Consider the following 22664-nt stretch of genomic DNA (forward strand, 5'->3'; position numbering starts at 1 on the left):
GCATATGTTGGGGGAGGGAGTGGAAGAGGGAAAAGAGAGGCAGCTCACCTTGCTGTGATAATTGCTGAAGTGCTTGGAAACAGCACACTGGCGGTCCACCAGGAACGAGTACCGGCGCCGTTCCTCCGTCAGAGCTGCTTTGTAGCCTTCCGCCACAAACCGATCCAGCTCGCTCTGCTTGGTGCTCATGATTTCCACATACTAAGGGAGAGAGAGAGAGAGAGAGAAAGAGAGCAAATACCTCCCAAATGATTCAGAGACAAGACAATGGCCATCTTGTTTAATCAAGAGCAATGCTTCATGGCAGGTAGTGTCCTCAGGGTTGGTCATGCAAGTCTAGATCAGTGTTTCTCAACCATAGCCATTTTAAGATGTGTGGACTTCAACTCCCAGAATACCCCAGCCAGCAATGACAGAAGAACAGCGCTGGTATTCTTAAAATGGTTATGGTTGGGAAACACTGGTCTAGATGTTGTCCACAATGGTGCAATCAAAACTCCCCCTGTTTTTAAGAAGATTGGACCTTAGATTAACAATGTTGGTCCAATATCACAACTTTCTTGACCACACCCTGAAGATACCCCCATTGTATAGAATCTGGGTACCCCAAACATCAATCTTCTTCAATCAGGAACCTTCCACCTGTGTGGAGACTACAACTCCCAGAATCCCAGCCAGCATGCCCCACATCTTTGGAGGCAGCAGGCTCAATAATGCCTACCTCTCAGAGACAAAATGATACAAACATATACTGGACCAATCTTGCCTTTTGTGCTGCTCTTCCGGTGCATTGGGTTTAAATTCACAATATCTGCAGCAGAATTAAATGGTTTGGGTGGTATCAGCCTCTTTCTCTACACTTTTACTAAGAGGTAAGCCCTACTAATGTGCAGATATATAGGTATGGAGCTCTAAATAACTTGTTTCAGCAAAGGGAAGCTCAACTTTGGCTGGAAATTAAATGGGACTTTTTCAAACTGTTCTCAAAAACTTCTGCATAGTTTTAAGAAGCCACCATGAGCTGAGTCTGACTCAAAGGCATCTTTACACTGGTATGTCTAAATAATTTGTGTATTTTACTCAGCAATCTTAATAAGAATTTTTGCTATTATCAATGTCAAGCCCCCTGACAGCAGGTTAAAATGTGCTTTATATAAGTAGAATATACCTATTATTATTGCTGTTATGATATTATTACTGTTTCATACACAATTCTGAATTCCTATTACAGCCTTTCCCACACCCCAACCCCCTTATCTGCAATATTTTATTGGACAACTCCTGCAATTTGTCCTAAAGGCCAAAACCAAAACATTCTATCTTATATTCAGATTTTTATGTTTACCAGACATAATTTCTCCCTATTTTTCTGTTCAAGCCTATACTGGATCCTTAGCACATTGCATGACTCACACATATCATGATCACCAGCATATGGTTTAACAACAAAAAAAAGAGTCCTTACATTCTCCGACATTCAGGGTCAAAGTGGCAGACTTTCAAGTTTTATTTACAAAAGCACAACTCCTTCCCTGGCAAAGAGATTCTGAAAAGCTCCTCAGAGCCCTAAGTAGGATTTTCTACAACTTTTAGATGCAGTATTCCAGATTATTATTGTAGACCAGCTATCACCGTTTAGGAAAAGTAGTCTGTCGTTTTCCAGATGCATTAGATTTCCCCACAATCTATGGCTGCTTCGTGCACAGATGATGAGTGGAAACTGTGGTCCAAAACCCCAGAAGGCTGCAAGACCCCCTGGTTTCTGACACCATCCTTAAATGTGGGATCCTCTGACTCTCTAAGCTTGTTTTCTTGCAGACTTTTTTTTACCCAAATTTGGTAACATCACCAGTTCACTCTGGAGCATCAGAAGCACCGATGACATTATCTAGTTTGGGTAATGAAACGTCTGCAAAAAAATAATAATAATAACCAAGCTCAGAGAGCACCAAGGACCCTCCATTTCAACCCTGAGCTACAAATATTCTCCTTTATTGGTACCATCCTTAAAATTAAATAATTTAAAAAAGCATTCTCGGAAGACGCACCCTAAAAGGTTTCGCGGAGCCTCCACATGTCCTGCATGTATCATCCCAATCACAAAAAATAAAAAATAAAAATAAAAAGGAAGAAAAGGCTCAGATTTGTGTTAAGTGCTAGATTCTCCATTATCAGCACCTTAGGCTGGCAGGCAGTGGGCAATCTCGGAAGATACGAGCAATAAAGGGTTATCCTGTGCCCCTTTCTTACTGCTCTCCTCCCCCCCCCCCCCAGTTGAAGCAGGCCTTGATCCTGAAGTAATGGTTACTGTGGCAACAAGGTTGACAAAAGGAGCCCAAAGCTTGCTGTGGGGATTCCCAGGATGGGGAAGGGAGGAGGGGGGAGGGAAGATAAATAGAGGATGCAGGGCCCAGAGTGAGTCAGGGAGCCAGGAGGAAACAGTGTGAATGGAGGATGAACGCTGTCAGCTTGCCAGCCTGGGCACACCCGGCACATACAAGCCCACACTGGTGAGTGGCCTACTTCCTGGTGTACGGCATTTGCAATACCGTGGAGTAGACCAAATTTCTGGCCTGCTTTTTGGGTTGTTGGGTGTTTTTTTTGTGTGTGTGTGTTTTCTAGGACTGCATCCATCCCCTTTAAAGTTTGGAGCGGAACAGTTGAGGAGTTACTGTCTGTGAGAAAATGGTGGTGCAAAAAGGAACACTACGGACACTTGGAGGGCTCCAGCAAAGCAAATACATGTAGAAATAGGGCTCTATAAATCTTTAGCACAAGAACAGGGCCTATAAGTGTTCTGCATAAGAACAGGGCTTGAAAATGTTCTGCACAAGAACAGAGCTTGTAAATGGCTTGCACGAGAACAAGTGCCTGTTCAATGGACATTGTATGCAAAACTGTGTGTGCATTTGTGGGCAGGTGTGTAAAACAATCTGTGCATCAGGGTCATTTTTTTTCCTTTTTCACAGGTAGCCCCTCTGCAGAGCTTATCTCTTTAAGCTCCAAATGGCCACAGAATATTAAACCCTTTTAAGACCTCACATTCTTAGTGACCCCAATTTCAGGACCAGACAGCAACCCAAGGAGAAGGCAGTGACCCAGACGCACATAAGAAGGGGAGGGAGCAACAGCTGCCAGGTTTCATTTTTACACCGAAGAAGACAGCAATTCCTAATGCACAGCTGAGAGGAAGAGGCTGCTCTGAAAGTTTGCAGAAACCCAGTTGTTCAAGCATTTCCCCCCATACCATTTTTTTGCGTCCAGATTGCATCAGTTTGCATGTTTAGTGCCAGGACAACGCAGGCCTCAAATTTTGTCAGAATTTAAAAATGCAGCATATCCTTTTAAGATGTCTTAACTAGATACAGGATACGACAAACCGATATTCTTTGTACATGCCTATAAGAGTATATTTTGGGGGAAATGTGCTTATGCGCTGTCTGGGTTTTAGCATCTAATAGCATTTATTTAGCATCTGTGGCTATTCAACTCTCTCTGCCGATTTATTTTCAGGGTCAACCCACTTCCTCTTGTAAGTTAGTGGTTATCATGTACACCGAAACTACTCATATAGGTAGTACTGCAATGGCTACTGTAAACCACAGTCCTCTGCACATGCCATTTGTAGAATTGCTTAGCATATCCCTATCTGAAGGTAGCCATTTGTGACTGTAAATCTGGTGTTTCTCAACCTCGGCCACTTTAAGACGTATGGACTTCAATTCCCAGAACTCTCCAGCTAGTCATGACTAGCTGGGGAGTTCTGGGAATTGAAGTCCACACATCTTAAAGTGGCTGAGGTTGAGAAGCACTGCTGTAAATCAGTTTATGAACTGACATAGCATCAGTTAGAAAAAGGTGGCCTATATTTAATAATTTAATTTAATTTAATAATATTTCTATACCGCCCTTCTCCCGAAGGACTCAGGGCGGTGAACAGGGCAAGAATAAAAATACAGAATTACAAAAGTTAAAAAATGATTAAATACATGCCCACTAAAAAACAATCAATACATATTAAAACCCCAATAAAATACCCCACCAATCCCCCATCAGGCCAGGCCGGCTTGTTCGAACAAGTATGTTTTGAGATCGCGGCGAAAGGAGTGAAGATCGGGCGCCATCCGGAGCTAAACCGGAAGCTGATTCCATAGCTCCGGAGCGCCCACAGAGAAGGACCTCCCCCTGGGGGCCACCAATCGACATTCTCTGATCGGTGGCACCCTGAGGAGGCCCTCTCTGTGGGAACGCACAGGGCGAAGGGAAGTTGATGCCGGCAGCAGGTGTTCCCTGAGGTACTCCGGACCCCTGCCATGTAGGGCTTTAAACACCATTACTAGTATATTGATATTGATTTAAACAGGAGCCATTCCAGCCTTTGGAGATGCCAGAGATTGAATTAACCTCTTAGCTGATGAACCTGTCGACTTTTTTCTTGCCATAGCATGGAATGGTGTAAGGAAGAGCTATGCTGCTCACAGCTAGAATCATGTCATGGCCATAAAGTCATGAGTTCAACCATAACTATCTTTGTAGCAAGGCACAGGAAAACACAGCTGGATGTAATGCTCTACAGGTAGCCCTCAAGTTACCACCACAATTGAACCTACCCATTATGATTATTAGGGTTGTAAAGCAGATTGTTCACATGCCTGAACCAATTTTACGGCTTTGGGGAGGAGGGGTTGTCAGTCATTAAGCGAACCCATTGTTCGCTATGGCAGAGTTTTGCCCCCAAACCAAAAGTTTTTAACACTTCAGCAAAATTGTCATAAGATCAGTGGTGGGATTCAGTCAGTTTGCACCGATTCAGCAGAACCAGTAGCTAATTTTTTGTTGATTTCGGCGAACTGGCTGAAGCCCTAGCCAGGGGTAGGCAACCTCGGCTCTTTTATGACTCATGGATTTCAACTCCCAGTCAGGAATTCTGGGAGTTGAAGTTCATGAGTCATAAAAGAGCCAAGGTTGCCTACCCCTGCCCTAGCCCTTTTTCGCAAGGCCCAGCCCCAGAACGGACTTCCGGAAGTGACGTCCACGCAAAAAACAGGTTGTTCAACCAGTTGGTCAACGTATTTGAATCCCATCACTGCATAAGATGCGGTCACGTGACCACAGAATGTTGCAAATGACTGTAAGTGCAGCCACGTAGCTGAATCCCAGAAATGCGGCCACATCACTGGGGAGGGGGGGTCAACTGCCAGAACTTCAGATCCGGGTCATAATTCTCCTTTTTCAGGTAGGCTGTAATTTCGAATGGTTGCTAAGCAACTGGTCATAAGTACCTGTGTTGACATTTACAGGGCACAGCTTCTGATTCTCAATTTGGTGGTTAAAATAACAGTACAGATAATCCGTGAGTTACGAGCGTTCACTTAGCACCCGTTCGAAGTTGTGCAATAAACATCCCTGAGCAAGTCCCCAAATTACAAATGCAGCACCATGGCAGTCGTTCTCCCTTACGAACGACTGCAGAGGCCCTGCAACATTCACCCTATTCCCCCGCACCTGTTCCTCACAACTGCTTCCCCCTCCCATCCTGCCCTTCTGGACTCACTTTCCTTGCAAATATCTGTTTCCTCTCTGCTGCGGTTTGTTTGCCTTTGAGGGAGAGTTGACGGAAGCTCCAGGGTGCCATAATATAGCGCGGGTTCAGGCAGAGAATGGGTGTCTGAACTCTCACGAGATCACGGACCCCAGAAACTTTCATTCTCGGCACGAAAAAGTTTGCGGTACCTGTCTCCTGCTCCTCCCACCAGCTCCTTTCCGCCACCACTGGAACACTTTTCGTCCAGACAGAGACCTGACGGAGACTGGAAGCTTTGTCTACATGCAAATGGGATGCTTGGAAACGGAGCTTCCATTTACTCATGCGCTTGTGACCTCCCGTTTGGACTACTGTAACGCTCTCTACATGGGGCTGCCCTTGAAGACCACTCGGAGGCTTCAACTGGTGCAGAATGCGGCCGCGCGAGTTGTAATGGGGGTCTCCCGATACTCCCATGTAACACCTCTACTCCGCGAGCTGCATTGGCTTCCGGTTGCCCTCCGGGTGAAATTCAAGGTGCTGGTTATCACCTATAAAGCCCTACATGGCCTGGGTACGGGGTATTTGAGGGAACACCTGCTGCCGGCATCAAATGCCCTTCGCCCAGTGCGCTCCCACAGGGAGGGTCTGCTCAGGGTCCCACCGGTAAGAGATTGCCGGCGGGTGACACCCAGGGATAGGGCCTTCTCAGTGGGGGCCAGTGGCGTAGCGTGGGTTGTCAGCACCCGGGGCAAGGCAAGTAATTTGCGCCCCCTAACCCGTGGATTTTAGCACTCGAGTCTGCCGCAGGGAGCCCCGCATCCTGGGCGTCCGCCGCACCCACCACCCACGCCTCCCCCGGGAAAAGGGGGCAGGTCCGGCATCCCCTCCCTCACGTGCGGCAGAAACGCCGGGACCCGAGGCCGTGCCAGGAGGCGGGCGGCGCAGCGGAGCCTCCGCTTCGGAGCCGGCGGGGGGGGCAGCTGGGGGCGCCGCCGTCCCTTTCTTACCTCTGATGCCTGGAAGAGAGCGGGACCCGCCAGCGCAGCTGCCCGTCTCGCTCAGGCATGCACCGCGGCTGGCCGGGGCTTCCGCCGGGGGCGCATCCGGGCGCGGGGAGCGAGGGAGGGGGCCGGCACGACGCCCCGTGAGCTTGGCAGCCCTTGGCCGGAGCTGCGGCTGAGCCTGGAGCCGCAGCAGCCCGCACCTGCTGCCCCGGGAGAGCTCGGCTCGCTCCTCTGACCCCCCTCCCGCCACCGCCGCCCCCTCAGCCACGTGCGCCGGGCCGCCACCGCGGGGGCTGCTCTAGCGTGGAGAGGGGGAGGCCGGTCCCCGTTCGGCCCGCCAGCCCCGGGAGAGCCCCGCACGAGCGCCTCGCCAGCCGCTGAACTCTGGCTTTTGAGCAGGAGCGACCTTGCCCTGCTTGCCCTTGCCCGGCGACGGGAGCAGCCGCCGCCGACCGCCCCGCTTTTCGCAAGCCCCACTACGCCGCCGCCACCTGCCGCGGGGTGAGGGAGTCGGGGCCGCACCGGCGGGCGCTTCTCTGGCAGTGGGGCATGCTGGTGCCCTGCACTGCGCTCCGTCTGCGGGGGCCGCCCTGGGAAAGGTGGAAGTGCAGCTGTGGTCTGGGATGGCTCCGAGCCCTGTCTGGCCGGCTTTGTGCCTCCGTCCCCCAAGAGTAGCTGGTTGTGAGTTGCTGCTTCCCCGAGTGCGCCTCAGCCCCGGATCCCCCCCGCGGGACTCCAGCCGCGCGAAGGGCGCTTCGGCGCGTCTTCCATCCCTCCCGAGTGCGAGCGTGCCCCCCCCAGATGTTGCGCCCGGTGCGGCCGGCCCCCCCTGCACCCCCCACGCTACGCCACTGGTGGGGGCGCCTGCCCTCTGGAACCAGCTGCCAGTGGAGCTGAGGACTGCCCCCGACCTCCGATCATTCCGCCGGGGCCTGAAGACCTGGCTCTTTGAGCTCTCGGGCCCAGGCTGAGGAGAAATTTATTTTAATTGGGGTTTTTAATTGTACAGGGTTGGTTTAATCTTTTTTAAATTGGTTTTTTAACTTTTGTATGGTTGATTTTTAACTCCCTGTAAACCGCCCTGAGTCCTCAGGGAAAGGGCGGTATATAAATGCAATAAATAATAATAATAATAATTTCCATTGCATGCTTCCGTTGCATGCAAACGGAGCTTCCAGTCTGTCATGTCTCTGTCAGATCTCTGGGCAAAAAGTGTTTGAGCGCCTAGGGCAGGGATAGGCAAACTCGGCTCATTTATGACTCATGGATGGCTCAGAAATTCTGGGAGTTGAAGTCCATGAGTCATAAAAGAGCCGAGGTTGCCTACCCCTGGCCTAGGGGATGCTTGGAATGGAGCAATTTCCTCTTGCAATGTCATTCTCCCTTCCCTTCTCCTTCAAACCTACCTGCACTTCACGATCCCCATATTTCATTGGGTTTTTACTGTTCTGGCATTTCTTGCGCAGTTTCTTCAGCTCAGTCTGACACTTTTCGATTGATTCGGCTTTGGCACGATGCTCTGCTTGGTATTTCTTCAGAGTAGCCTAGAAGTCGGGAAATGGGGTGAACAAGCTTTGAAGTTGTAGGGTACCCCATGGTTTACCCATCAAAGCACAGGTGTTTCCAAAATTACTGTTGAGATTTGAATCCTGTTTAACCAGAAGCAGATGGCCATACAAATAATTCTGACTGCTTTGTCTAGAGCAGGCATATCAAACTCGCGACGTATCATGACTTTTTCCCCATTGCTGGCAATGGGGAGGGTGCAGTTTCATCATGATGCATCCGGCCCGCAGGCCAGCAGTTTGACATGCCTGGTCTAGAGACTGTTCAGAGTTACAACGGTGAAAAAAAGGCTTTGTGACCAATCCTCACACTTATGATACACAACATCCTTGGGTGACATGATTGTCATTTGTGACAAGGAGAGTTCATAGAGAATGAGAAAGTAAAATCCTAAGTCAGGGGTGTCAAACTCAATTTCATTGAGGGCCGCATCAGCATTGCGGTTGCCCTCAGGGGGCCGGGTGGGTATGGCCTGGGTGGGCGTGGCCTACTGGGTGGGTGTGGCTAGAGTGCGTATGGCCTACTGGGTGGGCATGGCCAACTCTACATCGTTCGCATCAAGGGTGCCTATGGGGGCCTGGGCAGGAGTGGGACAGATCTGAGGGTCTCTGGCAGAAGGAGGGTCTCTGGGCCAGGGCCAAGGCAGTGGGGGCCGTTCCCTCACTGTTTCCAGGATGGCTTCGTGGACCACATGAAACCACTTCGCGGGCCAGATCTGGGCCCCGGGCCTTGTGTTTGACATGTCTGTCCTAAGTGATGCTTTGCCAATTCCAATTCCAATTCCAATCCTAAGTGATGCTTTGCCAATTCACTAAGCGAGGACTACCTGAATGTTGACAAGAAAGTAAGTTTTATCTAATATGGTGGGGAATCAAAATCCATGCCAAATCAAGATGCTAGATTTCACAACTTGGTGTCCTCCAGACAGATCAGACTTTTAATTGACAGGGAGATTCTAAGAATCGAAATCCAGTACATGTGTTGGTTGTTAGATTCGGAAAACTGAGTTCCCTGAGGCATGCTGGCTGACTTAAGTGTCAGGTGCAAAGAATCAGGACCGTTTGTAAGGTTGCAGCATAGGACATTTATTCAAGCCTATCCACAAGAATCTGGTCAACACAGGTTGAACAAAAAATTGGTGCCAGATAAAGGTCAACGGAAGTCAAGAGGGGTTGGACTTGGTAGTACTTTATGGGAATGCAAGCTGATGACATGCTTAACTCCACCCTCCCACCCCCACCCCAGCTCTGTCTGCTCTTCTCCTACACTAAGAAACCCCAAATTTAAAGCTGGGCTCTCTTTAAGCCATGTTTAGTTTTGGCTCACCACATTGTGTCAACATGCTTTATGACAGCAGGCTATGTGAATTCAACCATTATGAACTGGGTAAAATATAGAATAATGAGGAAGAGAGACAAATTTGAAATTGCAGAGTGAGGAGATGCAGAGAAATCTTTTTACTTACCATCAGATACTTGATATCCAGCTCCAGTTTGTGTTCCAGTTGGGACAGCATCTCAGAGTGGAAAAATTTCAGCTAAGAACAAGGGATGGGAAAGCAGAAAAGGGCAGATGACAATCAAACAAAGGGAGGTCTGTATTTCTCCCTCCCCCCACCCCCTCTCTTATGGGTTCCAGAAATGGCTGTTAAGACATTCAGAAGGTACTGGGGAAAATGGGCCTGCAGGTCTAATCTAGGACATAAGAAGAATGTGAAGCCAGAAAAAAAGCAGGCTATTAATCTAATATGGGCAGATCTGGTGCTGGGCTAATATCACATATGGATACTCACCGTCTCCTCTAACTGTACTTGCATCTGCCTGTGGACTTCAGCCATTTGGAACAAGGTATCACCTGAAGGCCAAGACAATTGAAGGGTTAATGCACCCAAAGAAGTCCCTCCACATTTAAATATCTTTTTGTACCCTGCCCCAGGGTAATCTCCTTTGGAGTTAATTCCATTCCCTGAAGAAACAGCTTTCAATTGGAACTAGCAAGCCTTTCATGCTCAAGAGCAGGGTTTCTCAGCCTCAGCAACTGTAATGCTGGCTGAGGAATTCTGGGAGTTGAAGTCCACACAGCTTAAAGTTGCCACGGCTGAGAAATCCTGCTCCAGAGAACTTTGGAGAAAGCTGTGTACATTTTGCCTTGAGTCAGCAACCCGTAATCTATATACTTTACTTATGGTACATAGAGATTACATTTAACACAGGGGTCCCCAACCCCCAGGCCACGGCCCACTACTAAGGCCATGGGAGAAATGGGCAAGCTTGCGCATGTGAAACTCACTCGCAAGCAGAAGGCACTTGCGCTCGTGTGCAAAGCTCCAATTGCATGAATGATGCTTGGTGCATGAGCGCCCTCCACTCATGCAAGTGGAGCTTCACACACAAGCACAACAGCCCTCCGCTTGTGCGAATGGAGCTTCGTGCGCGAGTGCAGGCACCCTTTGCTTGCGCACGAAGCTCCATTCAGGTGAAAGGAGGGCGTGTGCACACAATGCTTGCACAAATGAAGCTGTGTGTGCGTGCCACTCACCCCCGTCATGCCAGGCCAGGCCGGCAAGCTAGAAAGACTGGGGACCACTGAGGTAATATACAGATAATCCTCAACTTACGACCATTTGTTTAATAATTGTTCAAAGTTATGATGGTGCTGAAAAAAAGTGACTTATGACCAGTTTTCACACTATGATCATCACAGCTTTCCTGTGATCACTTGATTGCAATTGGGGCACTTGGCAACCATCTCGCATTTATATTTGAAGAATCCTAGAGTCACGTGATTACTATTTGCGAGCTTCCTTGCCAACAAGCAAAGTCAAGGGGGAGAATGGCAGGGAAGGTTGCAAATCGTTGTCATGTGTTGCCTTGCTTAATAACTGTGACAAAAAGATCATAAAATCAGATGACAGTCACATGATACCTCACTTAAGAATCATACCGCTTAACATCAAATGTTCCAGTCCCAACTGTGGCTGTAAATCAAGGATCAACTGCACATGTAGTCTTCTACTTACGACCACAATATAACCCAAAATTTCTGTTGCTAAGTGGAATATTTGTTAAGTGAGTTTTGCCCCATTTTATGACCTTTCTTGCCACAATTATTGCAGTTGTTAAGTTATTAACACAATTGTTAAGTGAATCTGGTTCCCCCATTGACCTTGCTTGTCAGAAGGTCACAAAAGGTGATCACACGCGACCGTCATAAATAAGAGTCAGTTGCAAAGCAGCTGAATTTTCATCACGTGACTATAGGGATGCTAACACTGGTCATAGGTATGAAAAATGATCATAACTCACTTTTTTCAGTACAGTTGTAACTTCAAACATCACTTAGTGAACTGTTGTAAGTTGAGGACTATCTGTATGTCATGAACATAGGCAGGCGTATCCCCACATAAAAAAATGCAGGTACTTAGGAATAACTTACTAATAACTAATGATTTAGAACAGCCTTTTGCAACTAGTCCCTGCCAAATATGTTTGATATTTACAAGTCCCATCATCCACAGCTAGATTACCAGGCCTAATGTTGTGCTTGCCATTTACTGATGTAGGTCCACTAATCTGCCTACACTTAACTTTATTTATAAAATATGTTTTAATTAAACCCAAGTCATCTGCATTATAGCAAAATGTTTGCAATAAACATAATCTGCACTCCAACAACTCCTGTGGTCCTCAACAAAACGCTAGAGGCATTCATAGAAAATAAAATGCTAAAAATCCCCAAACCCCCCAAATAACTTAAAGTAGATTAAGGATAGTTATACAATTAACTGCATCAACAATAACCCTGTCCTTTGACTCTACCATGCTTGTTGATATTTGGGGGTGGGTGGGTTCTGACAATAATTAAACATGGGGGAAAAAATCCCTATTTTTCTCTCAGCTGCAAACGGCATGTCTGACAACCCTTCCTCACTACAAACCTGTACAGCAGAAGCAAAATTTCCCAGCTGATTCTGCTGAACACATAACTAAGTTCTTCATTTCAGTTTACCTTAAATGCATGGAATTACTTCTCTCTGGGGGTGGTTTCCATGATGCCACTAGTATAATTTGGTTGCCAAATTATAAAGGTATCCAATCAGATAATATACATATGCAAGCCAGAAAGAGGGAAAGTAAACAGGTCATAAGGCCAATCTTCATAAGGTAAACCAGTCTGTCTCAACTTTGGGCAACTTTAAGACATGTGAACTTCAACTCCCAGAATTCCCCAGCCAACAATACTCAGGCTACTATATGTGGGCTGCAAAAATCCAGACAGCAGTTAAGATGGCCACATAGACATGCAGAAAACCAGAAAACCACCACTGCAAATAATCGTCAACTTACGACTACAATTGAGCCCCAAAGTTTCATTGTTAACCAAGGCAGTTGTTAAGTGAATCATGTGGTCATTAAGCAAATCTGGCATCCCCCATTGACTTTGCTTCTTGGAAGATGGCTGGGAAGGTCACCAATGGTGGTCAAATGACCTCAGGAAAGTGCAACTATCATAAATACATGCCAGTTGCCAAGAGCCTGAATTCTGATCACGTGACCACGGGGATGCTGCAACGGGCGTTAAGTGTGAAAGATGGTCCTAAGTCACTTTTCAGTGACATTGTAACTTCAAATGGTCACTAAATTAATGGTTGTAAGTAGAGGACTACCTGTATTTCTTCCCACCTAGTGCCTGCTTGGAATTTTGTACCCTAGATATGTAGCCTGATTGACTAATTCTGTCCAAAGCTGTTTTAACCTTCCCCAACCTGACACACGCACCCCACAAATACACTGCCAGTATATTTCCTTTATCAATACTGGATAAGAATTCTGGGGGCTGAAGTCCCAACACTTCTGAAAGACATGGGACTTCAGGTTAGGGAAGGTTATTTGTGTTGTACTTTGTGACATTCTATAGAAAATTCTATTGAAAAATAAAAATAATTAGTGGTAAAAGGAAACCAGGCTATCAAAGAACACAGTGGCTGGACCAGTGGTGGGATTCAATTGGTTTGCACCGGTTCAGAAGAACCAGTAGCTAAATTTTGCTGAGTTCGGAGAACCGGCTGAATGCCTGCTGGAAGTGCATAGATGCCACTTCTGGAAGTCTGTTCTAGGCCTCGGAGGCCTGGAGGAAGCCTCCGAGGCCTAGAATGGCCCGCCGGAAGTGCGTGGATGCCCCTTCCGGAAGTCTGTTCTAGGCCTCGGAGACCCAGGCCTGCATCCAATAAGAGAATCGGTTGTTCAGATATTTGAATTGTTGTTTTGGAAGAGACAAAACAGATCAATCAAGAAACCTACCCAGCTCTTTGGATCCTTGGCTGTCACTGGCCAACTCACCAAGTTTCACCAAGGCATCAAAGTAGCCTTTGGCAGCAACAGTAACCCCTGTAAAGGTGAACAGGGAGTGGGAGAGAACAGACATCAAATAATGAACTTTGAATACAAAAAGTTTCTCCTGCAAAGGACCAGTGCTGATCTAATTCAAAGTCAGGGTGTTGGAATGGGGTATTCCCTTACCTGAGAGGGCTTTTTGATAACTTTTCCCCATGGTAACAAAATTCCTTAAACTTGGGTTGAACTGGTCCAGAATCACCTTGTCAGAATAGGGAAGAAAATAAAACATAAGATATTCTGGCCTGATACAAAATTAAGCACCTCCACAATCTCCCGAGAAAGCCTGAAATGTGTTGTCCTAAAGGTGCTTTTTAAAAAGACAACTGGACTTTTTTTTGTTTTTCCTTGAAGACATTTTGCTTCTCACCCAAAAAGCTTCTTCAGTTCTGACCGAATGGTAGAGAATGGATGCATTTACATTCCTTGCGGTCGTGACTGCAAGGAATATAAATATAAATATAAATATAAATATAAATCCTTCCATTCTCTACCATTCAGTTAGAACTGAAGAAGCTTTTTGAATGAGAAGCAAAACATCTTCAAGAAAAAACAAAGGAAGTCCAATTGCCTTTTGAAAAAGCACATTTGGGAAAACCATGATTTGGATGACTGAGAATCTCCGTAGACCTGAAATGTTTTTTTTTACTTTTCCACTAGAATCTAACAGGAATTTAAACTCTGGCAAGACTGCCTTTATCAATCTCTGAGCTTGAAGGTGTATGCAGCTTTTTTGGGGAAAAGGTCCAATATATGTACGACAACCATATTTTCTTTGAAAAATAAAGGATAAACCTGAAAAAGTGGCATATCTAAGAGGTTCATAATGACAAAAATGTAATTGTTTATGTTTATAACTTTGCTTTACAAATTAAAATTTAAGAAAAACATTATAAAAAGCACATATTCTACTTAGCAGTTCTCAGTTGGTATATTTGTTCTTTTTACTACAGTGAGTTTCCAGGTATATTAAGACACAGCAACGTGTGTTTCAGCTTTCTAATTGGGTCCTAAGCAGATCTGTATCAGAGCTAATAATACATTAATGATATATTGGGTTATGTTTTATAGTATTATAATACTATACTAGAGTATTGTAAAACTGAGGATAAGGGTGAGAATCTTCTCAACTCCTCTTTTATTCTACTTCAGAAGTGGACCACATTCCTGAAAGCAAAGCTTATATATTTGGCCTGCAGGGAGGGCAATCAAGGGTTAAAATTGGAGCTTTAGGTCTTATAGGAACATACCATCCCTTAAAGTCCCATAAAAGGTGAAAAACACTGGCATTTTAAGAAGGGGAAAGAGTGTCTAACAGTTGCAAAAAGGTGTGCTGGAGTCCATGCATAGCCATAGATTATTCACCTCTCTCTCATTACCTCAGATCATGCAAGTGGTGGGTTGATGCTTAAAGGTAAAGGTAAAGGTTCCCCCGCCCACGCGTGCTAGTCATTTCCAACTCTAGGGGCCAGTGCTCATCTCCGTTTCAAAGCCGAAGAGCCAGCGCTTGTCCAAGGACATCTCCGTGGTCATGTGGCCGGCATGACTAGACGCCAAAGGCACACGGAGCGCTGTTACCTTCCCACCGTAGTGGTCCCTATTTTTCTACTTGCATTTTTACGTGCTTTCGAACTGCTAGAAGCTGGGACGAGTAACAGGCGCTCACTCTGCTACGCGGCACTCGGGATTCGACCTGCCAAACTGCCGACCTTCTGATCGACAAGCTCAGCATCCTAACCCACTGAGCCACCGCGTCCCTTGGGTTGATGCTTAGCAGGAATCAAAAAATGAAGATGGTACCCACAATTGTCAATCAAACCCTTGCCCTTTTTATGCGTGTTTGACCCCTTCCCTTCAGACATCCCTAATGCCTAGAGAGAAAAGGGAGCATTGCAACGAAGTACATGTGGATAGATGAAGAACAGCAGGAACAAGGATGAATGAAGGGCAGATCACTAGAACAGCCGAAATGGAGTGGCGGCAATGGGGAGAGGAATGGATAGGTGGGGAGAAAAAGGAAACATGACTGAAAAATGGCAAAGGGAAGAATTTGTTTTATGAATTGTCTGCATATCTGCATATCTGTACCATTTGTGGTAGAGTTTGGTCAAGTCTTCTACTGTAGTGCCACAAAGCAATCTCCCATCTGTAGGGGGCCAACAGGGAGGGTGAAAAATTCCAGATGTTGACTGTGGTCATGTGACGAACATACCACCTCTTCTTGAGGTCTCAGCCTAGCCTCTTTTTATACCTGTCCCTCACAAGGACCCAGCTGTTATTTTGACTCTTCCAAACTCTTTTTATCTCCTCTTGAACAGACCTGCCCACTTATAAACTTGGAATTGCATCAATGGTTGGTCGATGAGTCACAGGATTCTTTATGAGATAAGAGCACATCTGTTCAAATCCCTGGCATGCATGCCTGGATGCCACTGGAATGCTATTCAGGAAGAACATTTCCTACATGCAAAAATCCAGCCCTGCAGAGACCCTGTAGGTTTTTTCAGAGATGCCGATCTCTCCTTGCAGAGATACTTTTCTTAAAATTAATGCAGGGAAATGACATCCCCTCTTGAACTCAGAAATAATGCAAAAGTCAGTCAGTTCATTCCTGCCACATGTGGCTGCATGTATAATCTGGCCTGTGTCATCACCTATGGGGCATGTTCTTGCCTGACACTAAAAACAGGCATCGGGTCAAAGATAAGTCTCTGCTGGCTTCCATTCAAGGCATCTCCCTCCCCTTGTCAAAGTCAACAGCCAAACCATAAACAGTAATTATTATGAATGAAGGCAAATATACCTGTCCCAGCATAACGTTGCAGGATGCAATCTGGGTTGGTCACCAGGACTAGAAGTTTAGTCTTCCGAGTTTTTGGACTCGTGCTGGATGGAGCCCATCTGTGGAGAACTTCTATCAGAATATGCTCAAGTCCGAAATCTTGGAAAACTAAACCTGTAATCCCAGTGACCAGCCCAGATTAGATCCTGCAATGATTAATGACTTAATAATTATTTATTACTTATTAATAATTGATAATTATTACTTTTAGAAGCATGTACAGTAGTCCTCGACATACAATCAAAATTGAGCCCAAACTGACTTCCGGTGGCTCCGCGGCGACGGAGGGAGCCTTCCCGGGCTGCCCGCGGCTCAGCTGTTGTTTTTTTTCGCCCGAAACAGCGCCGATCAGCTGTTCGGGCGAATCCGAAGCCCCCTCCTCGGGAGAAGAGGAGGGGGCGAGCCCCCAGGTAGGGGTAGAGTTCTCCAGGGCCGCCTGAGCTTATGGCTTGGGCGGCTGAAGGATTGAACTCCCCCGTAGCCTGGGCTGCTCCCAGCTGGCCGTCGCCTCTGCTCCTGATTCTTGGAGCAGAGCCAGCCGTCTGCGACCACCCCTGCCTGAAGGAATGACTATGATTTAAAGGAGCAGGCAGAGCGATACAAGAGGAAATGGTAAAGAGGATTACTATGTTTTACTCTCCAGCTTGATGGACTTTTTTGGATTACAAATTTGAAGTGAAAGTGCGTCATATTTGGTAAAAGATGGCGGCTAAACCACCCCCTAAAACTCTTCGGAGTGCTGGAACTTCTCCTGTGCAACAATCATTATTGCAGGCGCTGCATCCTCCTGATGTATTGACATCAAAGGACTTACAAGATGCTCTTGAAAAACATACCCAGGTAATTTTGGAATCAATTAATATTAGATTTGCACAGATGGAGGAGAAATTGGAGAAATTGGAGGAGAGAATGGAGGAGAGGATGGAACAGAAGCTCAAAGCGATGAGGGTAGACATCTTGACTTCAGTGTGTAAAGTGGCTCGGTGTGTGGAAGAATTGGAGGAAAAGCTAGAAGACTTGACTCAAAAGAATGCTATATTAGAAGCAAAAGTATTGGAGAATGAAAATAAAATGGAAAAGGAACTGTGTCTTGCTGAATATTTCCAGATGCAGTTTGCCATTAGAATTAGAGGCTTAAAGGAGAATACTAAGGAAGATCTAAAGCAGCTGGTTTCTGAGGCTTTTGAAATAGTGTTGAAACAGCCAGCATCTGAAATAAAAGGAGGCATGGACAAAGTGTTTCGTGTGAATTCATGGATTGCCAGACAGAGGAAGTTGCCTAGAGATGTGGTGGTATATTTTGCAAAAAGGGAAATTAGAGATGAAGTTATACAAGCTGCTTATGATACTAAAGTTATGATTGCTAATCAAGAAGTTTTGGTCTTAAAAGAAATTCCTCCAAAGATTCTAAGGAGAAGGAAGGATTTTACATTTCTTGTGCAAGAGCTCAAGCAACGAGATATAAGGTTCAGATGGGAGATCCCAGTGGGGTTGATGGTGACGCACGAAGGTAAAAAGTACCGTTTGGTTACTGTGATGCAAGCGCGTGATTTCTACAATAATGTTTTAAATGCAACGCCATTAACACTTTTGGAAGCTGGAAAGGGATCTGGAGAAGGAGTGCATCAAGAGGCCGAAGATGGTCAGATAGAAGACAACGGTGTTGGAGGAGATCAAGATACAACCTCGTTGGATGAATCTATAAAACAGAGGGTGACGCGTGCTGCTGCAAAACGATCTAAGAAGAGAAAGTAGCAGGAATCGCAGAAGTCTTTGGAATTTTTACGATATAGTCAAGTAGTCAAGTAGGGGAGGGGGGAAAAGATTTGGGTGTAGACGCAATATATTTCTATATTTGGTGGTTTTGTGGAGAGGGTGAGCTTTTTTGGATTAAAGTTCAAGTTTTGTTTGCAATTTTTTTTTTTTTTTCCTTTTTTGTTGTGTTTGGAATAATTATAGATGTGGTACGGGAAGAGGACCGGTCGATTACAGAAGAGTTGACTTTAAAGTTTTTTGATTTGGGATCCTTGGTTAATTTGGAAAACTATTTGTAAGAATGTTATATCATGGAATGGATAAAATGGATGGAGTTTATTTAGGATAAGTATAGGGTTGAGAAGGGTTTTTTTTTTTTCTTTTTCCTTTTTTTTGTTTTTAATATATGTTTAATACTATTAAGGTTTGTTCCATTCTATATAAGCTAGAGAGTGTCCTTTTCTTATTCTAGTTTTTTTTTTTTTTATATATATGTTTAATATTGTTAAGGTTTGTTTTATCCTATATAAGCTAGAGAGTGATGGATTTTAGAATTTATAGTTGTTAGTATATGGTTGCTTAGGTTTGCTTTTTTTTATATATATATACCTTGTATTCAGCTCTGGGAAGTAGGGGGGGGGAGGGGGGGAGGTAGGGGGGGGAGGAGGGAGGGGGGAGGAGGGGAGGTAGGGGGGGAGGAGGGAGGGGGAAGGGGGGTTTTCAAGGGAAAATTGTATTTTAAAACTTTTCAATAAAAAAAAAAAAAAAAAAAAAAATTGAGCCCAAACTTTCTGTTGCTAAAGCAAGATAGTTGTGAGTTTTGCCTCATTTTATGACCTTTCTTGTTAAGTGAATTATTGCAGTTGTTAATAATGCAATTATTAAGTGAATTTAGCTTCCTCATTGACTTTGCTTGTCAGAAAGTCGCAAAAGGCGATCACATGACCGCAGGACACTGCAACCGTGATAAATATGAGTCAGTTGCCAAGCGCCTGAACTTTGATCATGTGACCATGGGGTTGCTGCGACGGTCACAAGTGTGAAAAGTAGTCATAAGTCACTTTTTTCAGAGCCATTGTAACTTTGAACAGTCACTAAATGAACTGCTGTAAATCGAGGACTATCTGAATCCACAGCTCATTGTGGAAAAGGGTTTGAGTGCAGTTTTGGTCCAGAAAAATCAGGATGAACATCTATGTCATTCAACCAATGGGTCTAATAAAGTCTCCATCTGTTCTACCCTGTTCTATTCTATAGGTTTGTTGTAGTTCCCATATCCTTCACCTTACTGTAAACACTGGCATAAAATATTCCCATAATGTAAGAAATATTGCTGAGTATCCACCATTACAGCCTTTCAAGTCTTGACCTTAGTGCAGAGACCGGCATAAAATACCTCCATAATTTAAGAAATAGTGGTATCAAGATACTTCAGCTTCCCAGAGGCATTACTATCCTCATGATCCCAATTCTGCAGACCTTAAAGGAGTTTTTCTCCACCCACCCTCACAAAAGGGATGTCAGGCCAAATGTGGCTTTCCTGCGTTATGGCAGCAACAAGCAGGGAGCACGGGAACTCCGGCTGATGCGTGTTTCCTTTACTGATAAGCAAATAACCCACTCAGTTGCCATCAGGATAATTATGGAAGGGGAACCAAATGTTTCGAAGGAGGGTAAGCAGCAAATGGGTTAAGTTTTCTTTTTCATCTCCAGCCAAGTTGGGGGGGGGAGGGGGAAGGGATTAGGCATGAAATTTCCATCATTTCCACTGGGGGAAATGGGAGGGGAGCACCATCACCCAACTCCGCAGGGGTCTTCAAACTTGGCATTCTTATGACACGTGGACTTCAACTCCCAGAATTCCTCAGCCAGTGTTCCTGGCTGAGGAATTCTGGGAGTTGTCATCCACAAGTCATAAAAGGGCCAAGTTGGAAGACCCCTGACCTAACTTGTCAAGTTCCCTGTCTCCTTGTATTGATTTATTTCATTCTTGTTGTTGTCTCTGCTGCTGCTATTATTATTATTATTATTATTATTATTATTATTATTATTATTATTATTATTATTATTATTATTATTATTATTATTATTATTATTATTATTGTTATTATTATCTGCTTTTTTCACGTGCGAGCTCCAGGAAACTTTCCTAGAGATTCCGCCGATAGTTTCAAAGAACCGAGTCCCCCAAAAAAATATTTGACAAAAGTTTCCCAGCATTTTTCCAGCCACACGCCAACATTCGCCGCGGTTCGGGCTCAAAAATCATGAAGCCGAAGCAAAGGCAGTAAGTAGGCTTCCCAATCGCCATTCGCCGCAACGGGCGTCCTAAACCGCTACAAACCATTAAATCTATCCGTTAATAGCGGAATCAAACGGTGGTTTTTTTGTTGTTTTTTTTCGCCTCCCGTCTCTGCAAGTTCTCTGTTTGGTTTTAGTAATTAGGCAGTGCATTGTTCACAGGAAGAAAAAGGAAAACTTACTAGCTCCTGGTATTAATTTTGCCTCGAAGCCTGGCATTTTCTCTGCATCCAAAAGATGGTAACGGGGGGGGGGGGAAGGAGGAGGAGGGGGCGCGCAGCGGAGCTAAGGGGCTTCCTGGAACATTATGTCCCAATTCCTTACTCCTCTCTTTCCACGCACCTCCTGCAGCTTCTACCCCCACCCACCCACCCACCCACCGGTTTTTAGGAGGCGAACAAAAGGCTGCTTAAGACCGTCCAGAAAAGCCAAAACGTACGATCCAGCGCAGAGCCAAGGCGGAAGGGAGGGAAAAAAAAGAGAAACTCGGAGAACGAATTGAGTCTGGGGGGGCAGGAAGGGTGTGTAGACGGTATGCCGGGAGGCGGGAAGGAGGTAAGAGAAGGGGGAGGGGGCGAGGCAGGGAGGGATCGATCGATGGACCAGCCAAATTGCCGAGGTGGAATTAAAAGAGCAGAAGAGAAAGACCGGAGGGGGTCGTGGAAAGAAATCCAGGGAAATAGGGGGGTGGGGGGAGAAGGAGAAGGAGAGACGGGAGGGAAAGCAAGAGAGAAAGAAGTTTTGGAGAAGAACCTGTAGTAAAAGTAGAAGGAGTGCGGCTCACCCGGTAGACGTTTTCGGTCAGCCGGTTCACCTCCTCCGAGCGGGACATGATGCCTGGGCGGTCGGGGAGCTTCCAGGGGCCTTGGACGGACGGACGGGCTGGAAAGGGGGTGGGGCGGGGGGGGAGAGAGAGCAAGGGGAGGGTCTTAAAGTGGGGGACGTAAAGGAGGGGGAGAAGCAGCCGGATCCACCAGGGAGCGGAAAGTCAAAAGCGGCGCCGATCTCAGTCAGCTGTGTGCTCGGCACGCCGACCACACAGAGGTTTAAGGGCTGAAGACTTGGTCTGGTTGCTTTGCCCTTTGGGGTGAACAAGCTCGTCTCCAGAAGTAAACAACTTGCCTCCAGAAGTTGTAGATCAGGGGTCTTCAAACTTGGCCCTTTTATGACTTGTGGACTTCAACTCCCAGAATTCCTCAGCCAGCGTGCCTGGCTGAGGAATTCTGGGAGTTGAAGTCCACAAGTCATAAAAGGGCCAAGTTTGAAGACCCCTGTTGTAGATGCTCCAACACTGGAAGTTTTTAAGAAGAGATTGGACATTCAATTGGCCTGAAACGATATAGGAGTTCCTGCCTGAGCAGTGGGTTGGACTAGAACAGGGTCCCCAACCCCCCCCCCTCCATGGACCAGTACCGGGCCGCAACGTGCCAGCAATCGGGCTGCATAAACAAGCAAAGCCCCATCCAGGAGATACGGGGAGCACACAAAACCACGTGGAAAAACCTCTCTCCTACAGAACGGGTCCCTGGTGTCCAAAAGGTTGGGGACCTCTGGACTACAAGACTTCCAAGATCCCTTCCAGCTCTGTTATTCTGTGATTCTGTAAGGGTCTCCTGCTTGAGCAAGGAATTGGACTAAATGACCTCCAGGGTCCCTTCCAATTTTTTTTATTCTGTTATTCTGTAAGCATCTCCTGCTTGAGCAGGGGGTTGGACTAGAAGACCTCCCAGGTCCCTTCCAACTCTGTGATTCTATGATTCTACTTGGCCTGTGAACATACGGATGAACGCTAGTGGCACTCCAGATGTTTGCAGCCCAGATCTGAGAATCTTAACCCAGACATCCTGTTTAAATGAAGTGGAAGGAAGTGGATCAACCACTCCCCGAATCTGTGAAGCGGGCCAATATGTGTGTGCGAGTCCATACATAAATCAGAATAGATCTGGAAGGGACCTTGGAGGTCTTTAAGCCCAACCCCCTACTCAAGTGGGAGACCCTATACCATTTCACAGGTGGTTGTCCAGTCTTTTCTTAAAAACCTCCAGTGATGAAGTACCCACAACTTTTGAAGGCAAGCTGTTCCACTATTAGGAAGTTCTCACTATTGTTCTCACTATTAGGAAGTTTCTCCTTAATTCCAGGTTGCTTCTCTCCTTGGTTAGTTTCCATCCATTGTTTCTTGTCTTGACTTCTGGTGCTTTGGAAAATAAAGTGACCCCCTCTTCTTTGTGGTAGCCCCTCAAATATTGGAATATTGGTCTCATTTTTCTCTAGAC

At 46.0% G+C, this 22664-nt stretch overlaps 1 protein-coding gene across 1 annotated transcript in view; it reads right to left on the minus strand.

Annotated features, from left to right (window-relative positions):
* The window catches only part of LOC308676150 (BAR/IMD domain-containing adapter protein 2-like), a gene marked incomplete at its 5' end in the record, with an annotated part of 32260 nt that extends 11040 nt beyond the window's left edge, over positions 1–21220 (minus strand). The window contains 7 exons of the mRNA XM_081341894.1: positions 49–201; positions 7938–8075; positions 9563–9634; positions 9890–9951; positions 13398–13484; positions 13617–13692; positions 21173–21220. Coding sequence (XP_081198020.1) covers positions 49–201; positions 7938–8075; positions 9563–9634; positions 9890–9951; positions 13398–13484; positions 13617–13692; positions 21173–21220 — 636 coding nt within the window. The remainder of the gene's footprint in view (positions 1–48; positions 202–7937; positions 8076–9562; positions 9635–9889; positions 9952–13397; positions 13485–13616; positions 13693–21172) is intronic.
* Positions 21221–22664: the final 1444 nt, after the last annotated feature.

The sequence above is a fragment of the Vipera berus genome, assembly GCF_964194415.1.
Source record: "Vipera berus genome assembly, chromosome: W".
In the NCBI taxonomy this organism is placed as follows: domain Eukaryota; kingdom Metazoa; phylum Chordata; class Lepidosauria; order Squamata; family Viperidae; genus Vipera; species Vipera berus.